We start from the raw sequence: 19484 nt of genomic DNA on the forward strand, positions 1-19484 counted from the left end.
TAATGAATTAGGGAGGCAGCCACTGTGAAGGCTATACATGCATTATCAGTTTTTTGCCCAACATCTCGCTGATAAGCAATGATGTTAACAGACAGACAGCTGAAAAAGCGTCGGTCTCTCGTTCGCTGTCACTTTTTATTTGCCTTTTCCTAATTGAGGTGTCTGCTGCACGCCTTCAGAAGTTTGTCAACACACGGAGAGGACATTTTTGTAATGACATTTTAGGATTTGATTGGCAGTTTACAGCATCTGCTCATTTATGCAAGAGTATGAAAAAGACTTTAGACAATATCTTGCTCTGTATGCACACAGAAGCCACATATTTTTACTTCTCATCCCCGGTATGAAATTATAACCAAAAATTTCAATCCAACAGGGACTTCTCTCCTCACCTGTCTTCCCCCTATGTAATCTCCAGATGAGCAAAGGCCAATAAATCAAAACCGTGTCAGCCCATTCCCCATCGTCTGTCCCAAGAGGAAACAGTCAATGCATGAAACGTCAGATTTATGTACTCATTTATTTTGGCTATAAAGATGATTAAAGGGAGCTGAGAGGGTGCTGGCCTCGAGCCACTGAAGCCTTAAGGGATACAGGCAGCATGCCTGCAGGTAAAGGATAGCGCTGTTGAGAAAATCGTGATGTCCATTTTCAACTCTAGTAGGCCTTGAAGAACAGCATTCATTAGCATCAACAATCTTGGTTTCTAAAAACCTGTGGCAACTGTCTGCAACCCCTTTATACAGACAAGTATTCAGAATGCAGCAGCTTAGGTGGAAATAAGAATCCAGTCACCGAATTGTAAAAATGCTAAGAATACCAAGGTTGAGAGAGAAAAAAAAGTATTTCAGTATGAGCTCCTGTATGAGTACTGGGCTCCTGTTATAAGGCTTTGCAGCACTTAATCCTCCTGTGTAGTTCTGAATTAATGGCCTGGACCAATTTCAAATGAAATGTGGCTCAGACTTATGAATAAAACTGACTTGTGTCTACCCACGTTTGCAGTGTAACCTGTACATCCAAGGCTCGTGGGTGCCCTCCCCTGGAGAAATACAAATGGGAACATTAATACACAGTAGGTGATCCCTACTGTGGCCAGTAGGTGATGCTGTTGTCACATATAAAGATGGGGAAAAGGGTGAAATGGGGCAAGTTAGTCCATGTAGGAGTAAAAACCATTTTGATTTGTGTGTCTGAATTATACCGGCATTCTCGTCTTGCAAACGCAATATAGTTGCACCATGTAGACAACTTCAGTTGATGCAGCGGGATCGGTGGACCTGATCATTTCCTCCAGATTACAGAAAAAGATTGAATTGCACCTGTTCTTTTAGAAAAGGAAATAAAGTGCAGACATAACAGATCACCTCCATTTCGTACCACAAAGTGGTATCATTTCCTCTGCTCTCTGCTGATGGAATGAGATTACATGAAGCTATTCTCAGAGATTTAACTCACAAGGAACACACATCCTGGACATTTATCTGGCCATAGGGAGACATAATCTAAAGGTAGATGAGTCAATCCATCATTGATCTGAACCTTTTCTCTCTCTGGTGCTCAGCTCCTACTGCCAGGAACAAGTAGATGTCTTATGATTAGGAAGAAGAAGTAGGTTTAGACATAAATGGTTTGGAAAAAAATGTCTAATTGTGATTATTTTGAGTGATATTGCAATTCTGATTAAAGGAAATGCTCATTGTTGCATCGTGATTGTCATTTGATATATATATTAAAATGATCATGGTGTGATTTTTTTGTGAGAATTTGTACCAAGCAATGACGGTAGAAAAGGATTTGTAGGTCAGAACATCTTTCAATTTAGAAATTGCACCATTGAGATTTTAATAAAATTGAGATTTTAATAAAATCTCAAAAAATTGTGCAGTCCTATGTTGGTTTGTGCATCTATCCTGTCCACAACATACCAATGAGCTAAAAATAAATCCTTGATAATGACATAGAAATAAAAAAAACAACTTTATTATTACAAATTTTACATCCTGTAGCATTTTGAGTTTGTGAGCAAATACACGGACTGAGCAAAATCATGACGCCAAATATCTTATCAATAAGTTAAGAACTTGAGTATGAAATACAGTGAATCATACAGAGAAATAAGAAATATTACAATGAAATCTAGATCTATAAAATAAAAACAACTACAGTAAGTATCGTGATTTCTATTAAATAGAAAAATAAATAAATCACTATGTAGTAATAGACACAATAAACATGAAAAAGTGGAGATAGACTTTAACAGAAACAGTGTTTCCATAAACACGACCTGGTTGTTTCCCTGACTAATGCACTGAAAATAGAGAGCACTGTAATACAACTCTGATAATAAAGCTTGTCAGAGCTGCCTTATATTGCTTGGAACCTGTAATGTGCTTAATGATTACAAAGAACATTTCTGCTGCTGTTACATATACAGTACATGGACCAAATGTGACACTAATCCAAAAATAACAAGCCTGCATTTTCTTCTTCATTTCTCCAATTCAGCGTGATGACCCCACATAATTGGTTGACCCCACACATATTTCCCTAACACAATGTATTGCGGGCTGTCATTCTGGAGCGTGCAATGTGCGCCGCATGCCACCACTGCTACAAAATCGTTCAAGCGGGGCCTCAGGAGGAGTATTGAACAGGTTGTAGATGTTTGTGGGATTGAGCCATAACATCATATTAGCTTTATGACAATGAGAGTAATTCGGCCTTGCTGTGAAGCCTCGTGGGCCGAAATTACATTCTGCTTTGGAGGGGAGACAAGCTCAAGATGGATACTCCAAAGTTTTGATTGTCATTCTGCTCTACAGATTGGTCTCCATTTCCAGTGCACGTGATAGTCATACTGAAGACAGCACTTCTCCCGTCGAGTCTGGGAAAGGATCCTTTTTCTCAGCTTTCTCCAGATCGATAGTGTGGATGGATCCTGGCTTGACTGCAATGTCTTCTGTCTCCACTTCCCTGTATTTCCCTGATGGATCTTTCTGGAAGACCTGCTTCAGCCTCTTCTTCATCTCAGGGTCAGGGCAGTACAGGTACTCATACAGACCAGCAGCAAGGATGGCGCCCAGAATGGGTCCCACCCAGTACACCTACCATTAAATGCAGAACAAACAGCTTAATTAGTTGGCCGGTTAATGAGTGCCCATGGGAGATGTTTTATTACTGTTGACAAAATGCATCACTCGACAACTGAACAAAGTATCCTGTTGAGTAAGGCTACAGATTCTGGCTCAACTGCTTCCTATTTATATCTAAGAAAAGTAATGCACTCTGTTTTGTAGATTATGATGACCCATCTTGACATTTGTTGTTAGGCTCTGACCTTCAGTGGCTGCATAATTATGATGGAAGGGAGGAAGTGAGGCGACGAGAAAGCCTCTTTAGAGTTGGCAGGAGTGGTGATGGACGGGTCAAACAAACACAGGACTGACCCAGGAGAACGCTGTTCATTTCCACTGTTAAACCAAAAGTTAATGCCCCTATTTTAAGGTAACTAAATTAACTGTCAAAATAGATATGTCAAATTCTATGTCACATAACTATTGTCATAACAGCGTCCTGTAGTTACATAGGGCACATAGGGCCTAGAGGTTAGAAATGGGGCTGGTAACATGAAGGTTGCCAGTTTGAATCCCACGACTGACAGGTCAAGGACTGAAGTGCCTTTTTCCTAACCTCAACCAAGTAGTTTCGGTGCCAAAACGTAATATAAGGTATAAAAACTGAACGCAATAATTAGCTAATCCTTTGTTACATACATACAATCAAAAACTGTACAAAGACAAAGTGATAAACTTCTTTGTAAATATGGTGGAAGAAGTATACAGATCCCTTTCTTAAGTAAAATTACTAATGCCACACTGTGAAATGACTCCACTACAAGTAAAAGTCCTGCATTCAAAACTTACTTCAGTAAAAGTACAAAAGTATCAGAATCAAAATGTACTTAAAGTATTAAAAGTAAAAGAACTCTTTATGCAGAGTGGCCCCACTCATATTGTTATTCGCTGTATATTCCAAATATATCATTATATAAGCATTTATGTGAGCAGTGATTTACTGTTGCCAAGGAAGGGCTCATAATAAACATGCATAATCATTTTAAATTGATCGTATTTTTTCATGTTAAATCTTGACATGAAAAGTAACTAAAGCTGGCAGTTAAATGTAGTGGAGTAAAACGTTCAATATGTGCCTGAAAATGGAGTAAAGTAGAAGTATACAGCCACATATGTGCCTCAAAATTGTACTCAACTACAGTACTTGAGTAAATGTACTTCCAGTACTGATAAATATACTCTGAGTTCTGAATTTGATGCATTCTGTTTGTATTTACGTTTTAAACAGCGTCCAAACTCTTTCTTGTGTTTGAAGCAGCGATCATTTGACTGTTTCACAACTTAAAATAGAACAGATAAAACAAATCGAACAGTCATATTTGTAATATAGCACATTAATCGTTTTGCATAAGTTTTCATAGGATATCATGGGCCTGTAATGAGGATACCTTGGCAGATTGGGAAAAGAGGGTCAGCCTTAATCAGAGGTAGGTAGATCAGTGTCAGCCGCAGTTGCCTCCAAGAGAGGACACTTCTGAATATGATACCCACCACAGTGACAGTTACTGACAGCGTTATACCCAAGCACATCACCCAAGACACACACACACTCACAACATTGACACCCTGCTGTCTACAAATAGCTCAGTGGAAATAATTGCCAGGATACAGGAATTCAGTGCTAATGCCATTTTACACCTTTTTCAGCAACATCTCATTATGCAGCTGGAGGATAAAATGCAGGAAATATGTGATTCCTTGTTACTTCTTTTGTAGCATGAAGTCATAAATCCAGGGGTGACAGAAGAGATTTTAAGCCACCTCACAAGGTCTCTTTTTGCATTTACTGATATAAGTGAAAGACCATTTCTTTGATTGTATTTTTAGGTGACAGCTGTTTTTACGATCTTGGCTCTGGGGCTGAAAATGCGACCTTACCGGGTTTCAACCTGGTATAGGAGGGCTTGCCCTCTTCAGCACATCATTAGCTACTACAAATGATTTCAGAGCACTGACTTTGAACAAGAACATAACATTTGCACCAGTGAGAGATTTATTATACTAGAGCGCTAAATACTTAGTCAAACTGACACACAAGAGTACCTAGGTAATTTTTTTGGCCACACAAACTCCTTGAAGAAAGATTATCCTGTGAGGGAAGTATCTCTTACCCAGTGGTTCTCAAAGTTAAGTGTGATCAGCGCAGGCCCAAAGGACCGAGCAGGGTTCATGCTGGCTCCTGTATAAGGGATCTGGAAGACACAAAACAGCATTGTTTTCAGTCCACATGATAAAACATGTACATGATTACAATCAGACATGTTTTAAGCACTAGACTAACTTAGTTTGACTTCAGAAAGTGTCTTATGCTGCAAAATCTATCTAATTCAGATCATGACACATTGTATGTATATATGCATTTCCTAAACAGACCCAGGGAGAAATGTGTTGAGCAGTGCGAGAGATAACATCCATTTCCCTGTGCATTCATTTGCTCTGCAGGGTTCAGGGAGCCCCCAGAGATTGGTTGCTATGCGATGGCAGCCTCCAATAAAGATGTGCACGTGGGTGTGAATCAGTGAGAAGCGTACAATATCACACATTGAAGAATAGATGCTTTGATGCACCTGCTCTTTCTCAAGAAGCATCCAGCTTTCAGTGTATGCTAAAGGGGTTTGCACTTGGAACTAGTCTTGTTCTGCAATTCTTTCATGCAGTGTGTTGAATTTGATAAGATCTGGAGAAGAATCTCTTCGATGGGGCTGCAGAATATTTCTAAGGTTGGGGTTGCGTAGTTAAATTTTTTATTTAATTTTGTATAAATACTTTTGTTTGTACATTGTTTCTTTGTGATCTAGATGGTATTACTCTTCTTTTTGGCACATGACCAAAAGTACTTGAGATCCCTGCTATAAATAACCTTTGTACCCTAACTGTCATTTCACATCTCATATCTCATATCTATTTCACATCTAACTTACTAAAAGTACTTACTGCAAATAAGTGTCCAATGGCTACAGCAAAGCCGATGGCGAGGCCAGCAGAGCCTCCAAGGTCTGTGCGTTTGGGGTCACAGGTGGCGAAGACGGTGAAGACCAGTTCGAATGTGATAAGCAGCTCCACAAGAAGGCCGTGTCCTAACGAGATGTTGGAGTTCACCTTGGGAACAGAACATTTCTGAATGAACTCTATCAATCTATCATGCACACAAGTACAAATAAGTATGGTCAGCTTCTTACCGTGGTCACACCGAAGGAGCCTCTAAAAGCAGCAGGTGTGACAAAGTAGAGGATCCCAGCTCCAGTAATAGCTCCCAGGCACTGAGCCACCACATAGAACAATGCCTTTGCCAGGCTCAGCTTTCTAGTTACAACCATCGCTGCAGTGACTGCAGGGTTAATGTGTCCGCCACTGATGTGGCCAAAACATTGCACCATAGTGGCGATGCTCAGGCCAAAGCACAGGGAGATAAGGACTAGGTCAGCTGGGGGAGGCTTCTCTTCCCCTGCAGCCCAGTTGATGGTGGAGCCCAGACCGAGAAAGACAAAGATGAGAGTGGCCAGGTATTCTCCAGACACAGACCTCCAGAAGTCCTTGGTCCAGATCCCTTTAAATGCCACCATTATGCTCTGACAGTTACACCAGGACAGGAAGCTTCTGGCAAAAAGAATAATGAGCAAAATGATTAGCCTACTTATGTATTCCTGGTGTGTGAATGTGGCTGGAAATGTACTGAACCCTATCAGCATGGCCGCCTCTGGGCACAACATTTATAACTCCACTAGGGATTTAAGCCAGTGACTTTCCATCACAAAATGCCATACAGAGCATTCTTTAAACATTGTGTACAGGGGCAAATTATCACACTTCGAGTCAAAGCATACAGTGTTTAATTGCTGTCACTTATTGAACTTCAACCAGGATGGTGAGAAAAACTACATCTTTTGACTGTTCTGCTAAAGAGAACATGATTTGCATGAATTAAAGCATCTGTTAAGTACTTTACACTCAGGAAAATGTCAATAAATTAAAATGAAATATCAACAGACCTCAAAGGAAACTAAGTTGCAGTGATAACTTCAGTCATTTCTTTTCCTAGGTCAAAAGGCTAAAACTTACCGAATGCGATACTGTGCTCTCCCTCTCACTGTCCTCGTTGTGTCTGATGTGTTTTCATTCATAAGTCCTGGTGAGTTATTCAACCAGCAGGGACATGTCTCCCTTCATCACATGTAAAAGTTGAAATGGCTGTGTGACCCCGTAGTACTTACAGGAAAGCAGCAGGCTGTCTGAGAGCAGGAGAGCAGCAGAGAGCAGCTCTGTCAGACGAACATGATCCACACATTGTGCCCCGGGATTGCATCCAGCAGCTTTATTAAGTTACTAGCTGGGCATCACCTCACGGGAATTAAACAGCCTGCACAGGGGGAGGAGTCATTGGATTTGCTTGCTGTGCAAACAGTTGCTCTGTTGCACAAAGTGCGACCCGCAGTGACTCAGTCAGCCTCAGCATCTTAAGTCATGTTAGAGCTTTGAAAACACGCTGGGGTATGCACAACATTTACAAAACCACTGCAGAACTATACTGTAAATGGATATTTTGTCAAATTCTGTTAATAGTGACCAAACTATGGTCCTTTTTTTATTTTGCTTTAATGTTATGGTGATATCATAGGGGGATGCAACATCCCATGTGGTAAAATTCAGTGGTAACAAATACATTAAACGTGGCCATAATTGTAATTTATTTGTATTTATTTAAATATTTTATACTTCTGCTAAATCTACTATACAGTTCAGAGGCAAATATTGTGCTTTTTTGTACTTAATTAAGTATTTGACCGCTGTACAAATAAGTTATCATACAAAACATAAATCATGATACATTGTTATGACAATGAAAAGTTATTCCAGCTCAACTACTTGCAAAAATAAAATGTTACTGAGACGTTAAACAAGCTTATGTAACAATAACTATACAATAATATATTATATATTACAACACAAACCTCTGAAAGAGCCTAAATAAAAAGTACTTTTACTTTCAAAACTTTCAGTACATTTTGTCGCTAAAACTTTTTTATGACTGCAGGACTTTGACTTGTGTTCTCAAAATGTGGTATTGGTATTTTTAGCGATTCTTTCACTGGTAAAAATATACTGTAACGCATTTACACACACAATGTTTTGGTAAAAGTAAAGTAACACATTTGTTTTTATTCTTTAGAAAAGCCAGGATAAAGAGGGCAATTTCAAAAAATGATTTGTCCTTTTGATTGAAGTTACCTCATAGTTGAAAAAAGGCCAACAGTCTTGTTATTGTGTAACAGGTTGGCTCTGAGGATTAAAGTCAACAAAGTCCTGGTTTACCATCCAGGTTTAGAGGATGTGTAACAGCCCTGAAACCCATAAACCGTAAGTTTATGTCTGTGTTGAGAAATAGGCAAATAAAATTCCACATTTCTATTTTATCAGGATAAAGTGGTTAAGTGTTTGCACATTAGCAAACACACGCACGCACATTGTTTTCCTTCATCATTTGTTCCATGATAAGCCTCCAGGAGGACGTGGCTAATTTTGTATGAAAGGAAAGATAAACATGTTATCTTTACGGTGATCAAATATTATCCTTATAGAATGAGTATAGACATAACACACACACACACCTTTTGGTGACTTTTTGGTCACAGAAACCCTGAGACCTTTTAAACGAATTGCTTACTAATTTCTGGACTACTTTAAAATATTATCCACTCAGAGGTTTTCCTATTACTCAAGGTTAGACAAAGGCAACAAATATACAGTGACTGTAGCTGTAACAGTACTGTAGTCTAAGATCTTCAGGAAATAGGGATTGCAAAAATTTGAAAAGCTATATGCCTCATAATGTTAGAAATGCCCAATGTTTCCATTGGTCTGCCATGAGAATTTGAGGCCATGAAGCCCACAAAATCACAACACACTTGCCTCCTTCCTGTATCTGAAGGGTAAAAAATATCTCCAGCTTCTTCGGGAAAAAATGTGTCAAAAGTGTGAGAGCTGCCAAACTGAAACTATTTTGGGTGGAAGCACTTTTTTTCTCTCCTTCTTTTACACTTCCATTTTCTTCACCTTGCTAACTGGATCACGACTTTTACTCCCAGCCAACAAAGTCAATAAACCTTTGGAAGCCTAGTGTGTTGTGTGCGTTCACTCTTATAATAATAATACAATGAACAAAACTGGAAAAAATACACTACATACTATAGATACTGAGGTTTTATTTTATGACAGGTGACTTTGAACTGGATTACATATTAAACCATGTAACTATTCAGACAGAAATGGCACCCAGAGGATTCTCAATTCTCCTCTGTCTTTGATTGTAGACGTTTGTCACTTCTATGATTGTATGAACAACAAACAAGCAACACAGATGATGTTTTGTCTGGACAATGTATATCATCACTGGAAAGAAAGTCATTATTCCTACTTCCTTGTAGCATTGTGGTCTAGCTTCTTCTTAATATCAGCAAATAATGAGTGATAAGTGCAGGATCCTTAAAATATGTATTGTTCCATTGTGTCCTGTCTTTGTACTGTGGTAAAAAAAACAGAAAACAAACATAATGTATGCTGCTTTAAAAAGGGCCAGGGGTTTTCTTATCAGATGGTCTGATGTAGATTCTTTGAAAGTTTGAAGTTTTGAATCCACAATCCATCAACAGTACGTACTGAACACTCAGTGGACACGCTCAGCGTTTATTGTTTTGGCTGCTTGTTCTAGAAAACATCATGAATCACTACGGCTATCATCAGCTTGTTATGGCTGTAAAACAGTGGCTTTACTGTGACTCACATAATATTTTATGACTTGGTTGCGTTGTGAAACACATTGTCAGAGCCCCCATTGCTAAAAATGTTCAGCAACACTAGACTTTTTCCCCCAATTATTCATTTAATAATGAAAATTGGCATGGAACAGGACCCATACGATCACATAAATCCTTTGTTACCATCCTCTAATATGACCCACGGGAGTGTTTCCTACAGGTGTCAGAAGATCACGACATCCTCATTCCTAAAAGTAACGGCCCCTAACACATTGTTGTTGTGACAAGTTTGTTTGGTTTAGGCAACAAAACTGCTTGGTTAGGTTTAGGAAAAGGTCATGGTAGCTTAAATAACGTACATAAATTAAAATCTCACATAGGGTGAGTGTGGTTAGGATTAGGATTACCGTTACTTTGTCGTAACTTTGTAAGTACTTTACATACATGATGTAAGTTAGCTAGCATTATGTCATGTAAGTTAACTTACATACAGAACTTAAGTACGAAATGTAACCTATTTTTGTTATGTACAACGAAAGTTAAGCATATTTCGTACATGGTGTAAGTTGAGCTTGTTACGTATGCCACATAAGTTAAGTATGTTACATAAGTCAACTTACATACGCACACAAGTTTAAAAATAGCATTGACTCTTAATTTCACACAAGACCCAATCAGCGACCTCCTTGGTCAAAGTCCTGTGTCTATTTGACACATTCATCCACCCCGACCTCCTCCATTAAATGGAAGGATCTACCTTGGTGTCCTTTGTGAACTAGATGCTTGTGGCACTCAGAGAATACAATTTTTATATAAAAGTCAGTGACCCAGGAGGCTCATGTAAAATGATTTACAAACACAACACATGCTTATTTTGTGTGACCAAACCTAATGATGCATTCAATGGCACTGTAAGTGACCTTGCTCTGAAAGGGGCATTCCCTGGAGTTTTCATGCGTTAATGTTTCATGTGTTAATATTTGCCTTCAAAATCCGTCATGCTCCTTGAGGCCAACACAAACCTTGTGTTCACCACCAAGAAGGTCAACAGGAAGGGTGAAGGTGATTTTAGATATTGAGATATTATAAGGCCCGCTAGACTGAAAAATTACTGCTCAAAAAAATTCTACCAGCACATCTGGTCTTACACAACAATAAAAAAGGCTTTCATAATTAAGTAGACACTATTTATTGTAATGAGCTATTTTCATTCTCTGTCCTCTCTCTTTCTATATTACTCATGATGTAAATGAAATCATTGTTATCCCTCTATGTGAGGACAAAAATAATTACTAGATACTCACAAATCACCAAGGTTAGGTTAGTTTTAATTTCGTTGTGAATTTATGTTTTCAAATTCAGTTAGTTTTAGTTCGTTTTTAGAGTGAGTTTGCTAGTTTTAGTTTAGTTTTTATTAGTTTTAGTTTTTTTGTAATGGGTATGTGCCTTCATTTATCCATCTTAGCCCCAATAAGGTTATTAACTCTTACAGTTCGGGGTTTTTTGTATTTTGGTTGAAGTGTAGACATCCCAGTCTCAGTAAACATATTTACCATGTGTTCCTGCATGTTGAAATAGAAACACTGAATTATGTATGAAAAAAGTTGACAAAGACGAAAACTAAGGACATTTTCACTATAATTTTTGTTAGTTTTAGTTAGTTTTGTAACCACACAATACAGTTTCAGTTAGTTATCGTTTTTTAAAAAAAACTCTTGTTTTTATTTTTATTTCAGTTAACAAAAATGTTTTTTCAATTTTAGTTTTCGTTATTTTGTTAGTTTTCGTTAACTATAATAACCTTGCAAACCACATGCTTTAACATGTCATGTTTTAATTTAAGATTGCTTTACTAATCCCACACTGGGAAAATGCAACCTCTGCGTTCAACCCATCCATTTCTACACACCAGTGAACACACCATGCTTAGGAGCAGTTGGTAGCACATTGCTGCACGCCCAGCATACATACACATATATATACATACATGTTTCAAATAAATGAATGACTTGTGTGGATGATTTGTGCTTCTATGCCAAAGGTTGGTTGCTTCCTAACCTTTGCTCTGGATACTTCACCTACTCTCTTGGGGTTGGGCATCAAAGGTGGTAGACGTTAACTTCTAGAATATCACCACTTGGAGGTCTTGCCAGAATATTAGGAATGCATACTGCAAACAACTGTGCATCTCTGTTTTGGAGTAACACGGTTCATCCTGAGATAGGATCGACATATTTGTCATTCAAATAGGAGATTTTGCCGTCTCAATTTGGATGTAAAGACATGCTTCCTGGGAAGAGGAGGAAGATATATTGTCCCCACTCATCACTTCATCAATGCCAACTTGTATCCTCTTGCATCTCCGGTTCAAAGCAACATAGTTGTCATTAAAGGAGGCTCTCCTTTTTACTCTTAAAATAAAAATGCATCTCCAATAATTACTATCCACTTTAGTGGGCAATTTAAATTGATAATCTTTAAGATTTACATCAAAATAAATGTCTGTTAAGTAACTTTTGCCAAATGAGGTCCCACTGACGAAAAGCATTGCTTCTAGGTTTAGGATTTCAATTAAGAAAAATTCAAATAAAAAGTCAACATCATTGATAAGAGAGCAAATAGTAGCACCTTGTATCACCATAGCATTAGACACAACCTGCACCATATGCATAATTTGACAATTATGCATGTGATACGGTTTTATTTACAATGGTAAATATGGCCACCAGGCTTGCTCATTTTACACTGAAATTTAAATCTGCACACTATACAAATGAATTGATGAATATTAACGAGCTACATAAATTGTTATAAAACAGTTTCTCAGTATCATGCAGAGTTCTTTCCCTTTATCCTGTTTCTACGGCTCCTCCAGGCATCACACACATCAGAGGAGTCCCTTCTTTATTAATTCAAAGCGTGCCTTAATTCTTCAGATTTGCATGCATTTAAATTACAGTTGAGTCAATTAATGTTTGTTGATACAGTGTGAGTTCTGTTTGATTAGAGAGCTGTCCTCCAGATCAGGTTACTTGGTTTCAAGTAAAGTGATTTGTTAAAACAGAATTCTTAAAGTGTGAAAGAGTAATTAGTTAATGTGTCTCTGCTTATCTTTTCTGCTGCGAAACACAGTTTAAGTAAGTTCTTTACAACAAAGCACGAAGTAAAGTGGAGATTAAGAACAACATCAACTTGCTTCTGTTGAAACACTTTAGTGCATTGGTCCTTCTTACATTCAAATAAACCACTGAAATCTATAAAACACGACAAATGGTCAAACAAAACCATTTAATTAATACCTAGACATTTTTTCCCAATAATCAATTCAGGCTTTATCCCTGGGGATTTACCAAAGGCAACATAAGCAGACTGTCTCTGGTGACAAACATGTTTTCCTTGCTGAGTATCACCGCCATGCTTCGTTAGGCACAAGCTACCGCCTTTGTTAGCGCAGCACCATGCCAAGTTTTCTACATGCCACAGTGAAGAGAATCCCAACATTGTTATATAATCTATAGGCCTGACGGGGAGCCAAATCAGTGACCTCCTCTTGAAAGACAGGACACGTTAATGCTTTGATTTTTATTGAAGTAAATGAACCAAATGAAAACAATCTGTCCATGAAAGCTCATTTAACCTTTGGCACAGAGAGAAAAACAAGCTGCTAACTGTTAGATCTGGTGATCATGCAGTCATGCAAGAGAATGGTACAGCTAGTGTGTGCATACATCCGACTTCCTTTTCCAGGAATTACAATGATGGATTTTTTTCCCTACAAGGCGATAGGAGAAACTTCTAGCAAATAAACTACAATGGCTGTATTTTCTCTCAGATCCAGCTACAAAAAAAATGAGATGCCCATATATCTGTTCATCAGATTTTAAATGCTGGATTTGACACAAACAGGCCCAGCTTTGGCACAACACACCTGTAAGTGAATGCAGTAGTGACATTTAGTAACTCTAGTTCTATGATCACCAGTACAGCCTTTAAATTACTTACTCTCTCATTATGTTACAGCCACTCCAGATATAAAGGATGTGAAACAGGGTTGTTGCTGCCCTTTTATAGTTGCAGAACCATTGGGCTAAATGGGATCACAATACACCCACAGGCAATGTACAAGTGCATGGATTTATAGCCCATAGAGTCCCATTAAGGCCTCAACTTTGATCATGAAACTACAGTTACAGTATTTATCATTCTGTTTGTGGCCTGATCTGATCTGAAAGTCAGTTTTTGACTTCTGACTGCAACTAAAAGTATGTTTACAAGAATTAGCTTTTTCATCTCCTGTCTACAGGCATGTCAATGGCCCTGCCAAGTTTGGCAGCAGGGCAGAGGGATCCCGTTTTAAACATATCATTATGCGGGGTACAAAATAATTGTTAATCACTTACTAAAAAACAAACTTTTTAAAACTTAAAAAAAAATAACTTTTTTTAGCAATCTCAAGACACATTTATCCGCATATGAGCACAGAAACTGTTGGCAACAGGACAAAAATTTGGTGTTGGAAACTTTCTGGATTCCATTTGTAGTCCAAATTATGGCTATTGGCCAAATCTGATAACAATTCAGCTTTTTTTAAATGTAATTATTGTATTTAAAACATAACTCACTATTATTATGAAACACTCAAAGGCAGGGTACAGCCTTGACAGGCCTCCAAACTATGACAGGGCCTCTGCCAACCAACTACATAGGAAAGCACTAATAGAAAAAGGAAAGTACAAAGTGCAACAAGTTATTCCCATCAATACACAAGACTATGGACATTAAACTATATCTGTCATGACAATTAGTATCAGTAACCGAAGGCCATTGGCAGCAGATCATTAATTAGTCCATAGTCTGATTATAATTATTGCAGCCCAAAATTAATTTCCAGTAGATTTTCTGAAAAACTGTAATGCAATTTGTGACCTGTTGTGGGAGTTTGACTGACTCAACTCACTGCAACAATGTAATCTTTAAAATGGAGTAAGCTGTCAATGCTCTGCTCACTCTTTTTCTCAGGCTACAAACAGTGCAAGCATCACTGCATTATGTTGCTCCTGTACTATTTAATCAACCCCACCCTTAGGCACTGACTCTAGTTTTCCTAAGGGGGAAGGTTTTTCATTCCCAATCTCCCCTTGTGCTGCCTCAAGTACCGTATACGCTGCAGGGCGTGATGACACAGAGTCTAAAATGCTAAACATTAACTGCATATACTCAGCTCTCACATATCAATAAAACTTTTCCCTGAGAGTCAGCCGACCAAAATGTAATTAGTTCCAGTAGCTGGCAGTCTGAGCAAATCCTATGGTCTGATAAACACACACACGCACACTTTCTCTTTCTTTCACTCTCCCTGTCTGTCTCTCAGAAGCACTCAGAAGACCTTGAGATTATAGTGCTGTTGGACAAAAACAACTTGACAAGATCCCAATGTTTGCTGCTGTGGGGAGAGGGCACATTCCATGTAAGCTTCATTACTCCTATTCAATCATCCAGAGAGTATACTCAGATTTTCTACTTGGCCGAACTTGAGCAAAAGACATCCTTGCTGTGGAATAAATATAGAGCTAAAAACAATGTTTTTCTTTAATTCAAGCCATGTTTTTTTTTTTTTTACCTTAAAAAAGGGAACTGTTGATGTTTTGTACCATACATGAAGATATCATGCCTAAAAAAGGAGGGCAGTTGCTTCAAGGGTCAGCGACACACTTAGCTCCAGTGTGGTTAGCCCATTAAAAATATGTTTTATGACTGTTTGACCTGGCAGTGTGAGGTGGTAGCTCCTTTGAGTGAGAGCCCCCAACTTTGCCTTCCTCAACTCAGCAAGCAAGTCCCCCTCTAGTGGAGAATTCTGGTCCTAAATCACCCTGCCATCTAATGCTGTTAATGCTGGGCAGATGAAGAACAGTGTGACCATTGTGCCCCTTGATAGGGGCAGCCATCGCAGGGTTTGCAAAGGCTCATCCTAATTTACAGAGCATTAACATGCAAACTGTATGTGAACAGATGCAACCACTGATGGCTAAGGGGGCTCAGCTTGTAATCCCATACATAGAATAGATAGCTATTGTTGTTGCTGTAGTCCTGCAGTCTCCACCATGTTCCTGATATGCAGGACAGGAAATGTTTCATCTTAATACAAAATTACAGGAAATGTCCCTGGTGAATTTGCATCAGAAAGGGAGCAAAACAAATCTATGTTCATTTATTCTCAGTTATGATATTCACCTAACTGATCACGTGGCCTGGATCACACGTCACAGTCATGCCATGTGACAATACCTCATGTCATGAGGTGCCTTTATGGGAAAATCGCATCATCTTCAGCATAAGTCATCACCTGCTGGGGATTTAGTTTTAAGACCCCATTTCTCTCTCTTCCCCCGTCTGTCTCAGTGTCTGTCTCACTCATTAATTTTGACTTCAAAGAGATTCAGTGGCTCGATAAGAAATTGCCACTGCTGATACGGTGATAGAGCTGCTGAAAAAAAATAAAATAAAATAAATGTATGTTAACATTAAGACAACAAATTGAGGGATCACGATATACAAAAAAAACAACTATCAGCACTCCAACCCAGCAACATTTCAGCTTGATCAGTCAGCTGGAAAATGGCAAACACGTAACTGGACTCCCTCTCTAACAAACACATTTTCACACTGAGTTTCACCCCTCTGAGTTGCATATTTTACAAGATGTGACAAACACGCACAGTCGCATTCTAAGTTTTTAATACCCTGTCAGACAGACTTTCATTGCAGAGTCATTTTAAACTGAAGGATGAGCTGCCTGCCTCAGTATGTCTTCATTTCAGTCCACTTGTGAACTGAGAGTGCCATTTGGGCCCCTGCTCTTCCTGCTTTTAAAAAAAAGCTTGTCCCTGTTCTCTTAAGACCAGTTTGTGATCCACTGCTCAGTGAGCAAAGATCATAAATATCTTGCTTTCACAGCAACTAAGCACTATTAAGTGATTTTGTCTATATCTTTCCCTTTTTTTGGTTTGAGCAGGGGGCAGGCCGGGGCATTAGAGAGGAACAAATTGTTCTGTGTTGTGGGAGGGCCAGTGTGAGTAAATACTGATGCTATAGTTTCCAGGGCTTTCAGACAACATCCACAGACAGTCTCCTAGACCGTATCATAGCACATCCGGCCTCTTGTTACATCCCACCCAGGCGTTTGAGCTTCTAACTTTCCAGTTTGACAGTTTGTGATTGATGCTCGGTATTTCTAAATTAGTACATGTCACAACTGGTGACTGTAAGTCCATGTTTTCCCCAAGCAACAAATACCCATTTGGAGCAGCAGAGTGTGATGGGGAGGGAAGGGCTTTCCGAAATTTCTATAAAATACTGTCTGAAGAGCGGCAGAAGAACTATCCACATCCTTTACTTCATCAAACTCCAAAATGTTAAAAAATATATTCCATTATAGAAGAAAGTTCTTCTAACTCTATATGCAGTTCTGTGGTTTAGAGTCAGAGTCAGAGGTTATGAGATGATGGAACAAAGCGTTGAAAATGTTATGCTGCATATAATGGGATTCATTGTAAAGGCTTTTCTCATATCTTTGTATTATTTTTGAAATATTTCAGAGCTTCACCTCTTTGACCCCTGTCTGTGCTGCTGTGGTTTTCTTATTCTGTTCCCTTAAGTACATGTTCCTCCTTTTGTCCTTGTATAAAATAAAAAGAAAAGTTAGCAACAACCTGTTCTCTTTTAGAGTGCTGCTGACTAATTAAAAGGCTTTCTGCCTGTTAGGCCAACTTAGGACAGAGAGCAGCCACTGAGCGAACACTGCTACAGTCTCAGCCTTTATTGCAAAGCAGCCTCAAGGCCATGCACATTTTAAATCCATCTTGAAGCACAGAGAAAGTCTTGTGAAAGTCAGATTTTAAATGATGTATTATTATGGCAGTTGATGTCAGGTAAAAAACATGAAAAACACATGAGGGAGGACTTTCACTGTCTTTGCTTTGCTCAGTGCTTTAGATTAAGTTGGGTTTTGTTCACCTCTTGTAAAATGCACTGCTGGATTCAAACTAATATCCATCATCCGCTTCACAATTTATAGGTTTCATAATTACACCACTTAAACAGAGTAAATCATATCGAGGATGCTAACACTTCCCCTTAAACACTGACACCCTGTTGTTCACAGTTCAGCTCACAAATCATTTCCTATTTACAGAAGGCAGACACAATAAAACATTGAGCTTTCTCTCTTTAGATGTTTTTCAAACAAACAAAATGTAATTAGGGCAGAAATAATTTTGAGTCCTATTTGACAATACCTCTAAACATTCACATTCATTTAATTGCAGCAGCACCAGAACAAACAAAGTTATTGGCTAGCTGGTGAACCTAACAAAAAATAGTCACTAAATACTGCTATATTCTCTCCATAACAGCTTTACATGGTCATAATACTTTGAGTCAATATTGCATGTATGTCTTCTCCTGCTGCCCCCAAGTGGGCAAAACTGCAATTAGTGCAAGTGTTAATTAACAAAATTGGCCTTTAAAATGTCTTCTGCATATCTCTGAATCTGGTTCATTCTACATCCTATCATTGTGACGAAGCTGCGTTGCATTTTACTAAGTGTGTCCCATATAGATGAAACAGACCCTTTCTAACTGCAGACATTTTGACTTGATAAAGCAGGAAAAGCACAGGTGTGCATAATAACATCAACAATGGCTTATTCCATTCAGTGTCACAGTGATTGAGCATGCACAATGCAAAGGCCCTGGTTATGGCTCACCTAATGGAATGCAGCCACTGTAAATGCACCTGTGCCTTTCCTGCTTTGACAAGATAAAATGTCTGCCGTTAAAAGGGTCTATTGCGCGCCGTGAGCCTACACCAGAAACACCTAATAAGCCGCTGATCATAACTTCAAACACAGACAAATAGATGTTGAAGATAAATAGCCAATGCTGTTACTGGTGTTTGGTTGCTATACTTGTCAAGCAATGCTTAAGGAAAACCACAGTGTACACACGCTCCAAAAACACTTGTGTATGTGTCATTCTGACACATGTAGACAGAATGAACACAGTCTTTCTCATTACCAGGCCTTCGTGGAGACAAGCTGTCAGGTTGAAACCCACAGGAGCCTACTGCAGATGCTGCAAACCATCAGCCTCAACTCTCAAAGCGAAGGAAATGGGATGTCTGCTAGCATCAGCATTAGAGGGGAAAGAAAATATTTACGGGGAAAGCATTCAAACTGAATTTTTGATTATAAACCGACTCTTCCACAAGGTGTTAGTCCATTGGGTTCAGTTTGAGTTTACAATCTGCTGTCATTGCTGCCAGTGGAGAGATTTAACTATCTCACTAATACGGCAGAAGAGAAGATATCTGGATGTCTCAATAGCACAACCATCTCCTCTTTTCATCACTGATGGAAAAAAACATTGTGGTTACACTTATTGTGAAATTACAACGAGAGAAATCCACCAAGACACCCACTGACAACTCCTGTATTGACCAAAGTGCTCAATATGTTATTATTGTGAGTAATAGAGTTGGGCTCACTTGAGATATTGATCCAGATGTCAAGATGCTCTTGTTTAGTCCAAGCTCAGC

The 19484-nt window shown here is 38.8% G+C and overlaps 2 protein-coding genes across 5 annotated transcripts in view; both read right to left on the minus strand.

The window, feature by feature from the left end:
* LOC131980032 (BTB/POZ domain-containing protein KCTD1) overlaps positions 1-19484 on the minus strand; it is a 48985-nt gene that overhangs the window by 20288 nt on the left and 9213 nt on the right. The gene's annotated exons all lie outside the window — the stretch shown is intronic.
* On the minus strand, positions 1963-19465 carry LOC131980031 (aquaporin-4-like). Of its 2 annotated transcripts, XM_059344161.1 has the most exons (6): positions 19434-19465; positions 7197-9655; positions 6317-6734; positions 6072-6236; positions 5249-5329; positions 1963-3107 (listed from the first exon to the last, which is right to left on the minus strand). In XM_059344161.1, exons 2-6 carry the CDS (start codon positions 7256-7258, stop codon positions 2856-2858), a joined length of 978 nt encoding a protein of 325 aa, XP_059200144.1. In that variant the 5' UTR covers positions 7259-9655; positions 19434-19465; the 3' UTR covers positions 1963-2855. The 2 variants fall into 2 exon arrangements, with proteins under 2 accessions (XP_059200144.1, XP_059200143.1); XM_059344160.1 differs by lacking the exons at positions 7197-9655; positions 19434-19465 and having other exon boundaries at positions 6317-7166.

The sequence above is a fragment of the Centropristis striata genome, chromosome 11, assembly GCF_030273125.1.
Source record: "Centropristis striata isolate RG_2023a ecotype Rhode Island chromosome 11, C.striata_1.0, whole genome shotgun sequence".
In the NCBI taxonomy this organism is placed as follows: domain Eukaryota; kingdom Metazoa; phylum Chordata; class Actinopteri; order Perciformes; family Serranidae; genus Centropristis; species Centropristis striata.

Coding starts and splice junctions, on each gene's coding strand:
- LOC131980031 (XM_059344160.1), bottom strand. CDS start 6,847: ATGTTGTGCCCAGAGGCGGCCATGCTGATAGGGTTCAGTACATTTCCA. Junction 5,330..6,071: donor CCATTGGACACTTATTTGCA/GTAAGTACTTTT, acceptor TGTGTCTTCCAG/ATCCCTTATACAGGAGCCAG. Junction 3,108..5,248: donor TTAACTTTGAGAACCACTGG/GTAAGAGATACT, acceptor ATTTAATGGTAG/GTGTACTGGGTGGGACCCAT.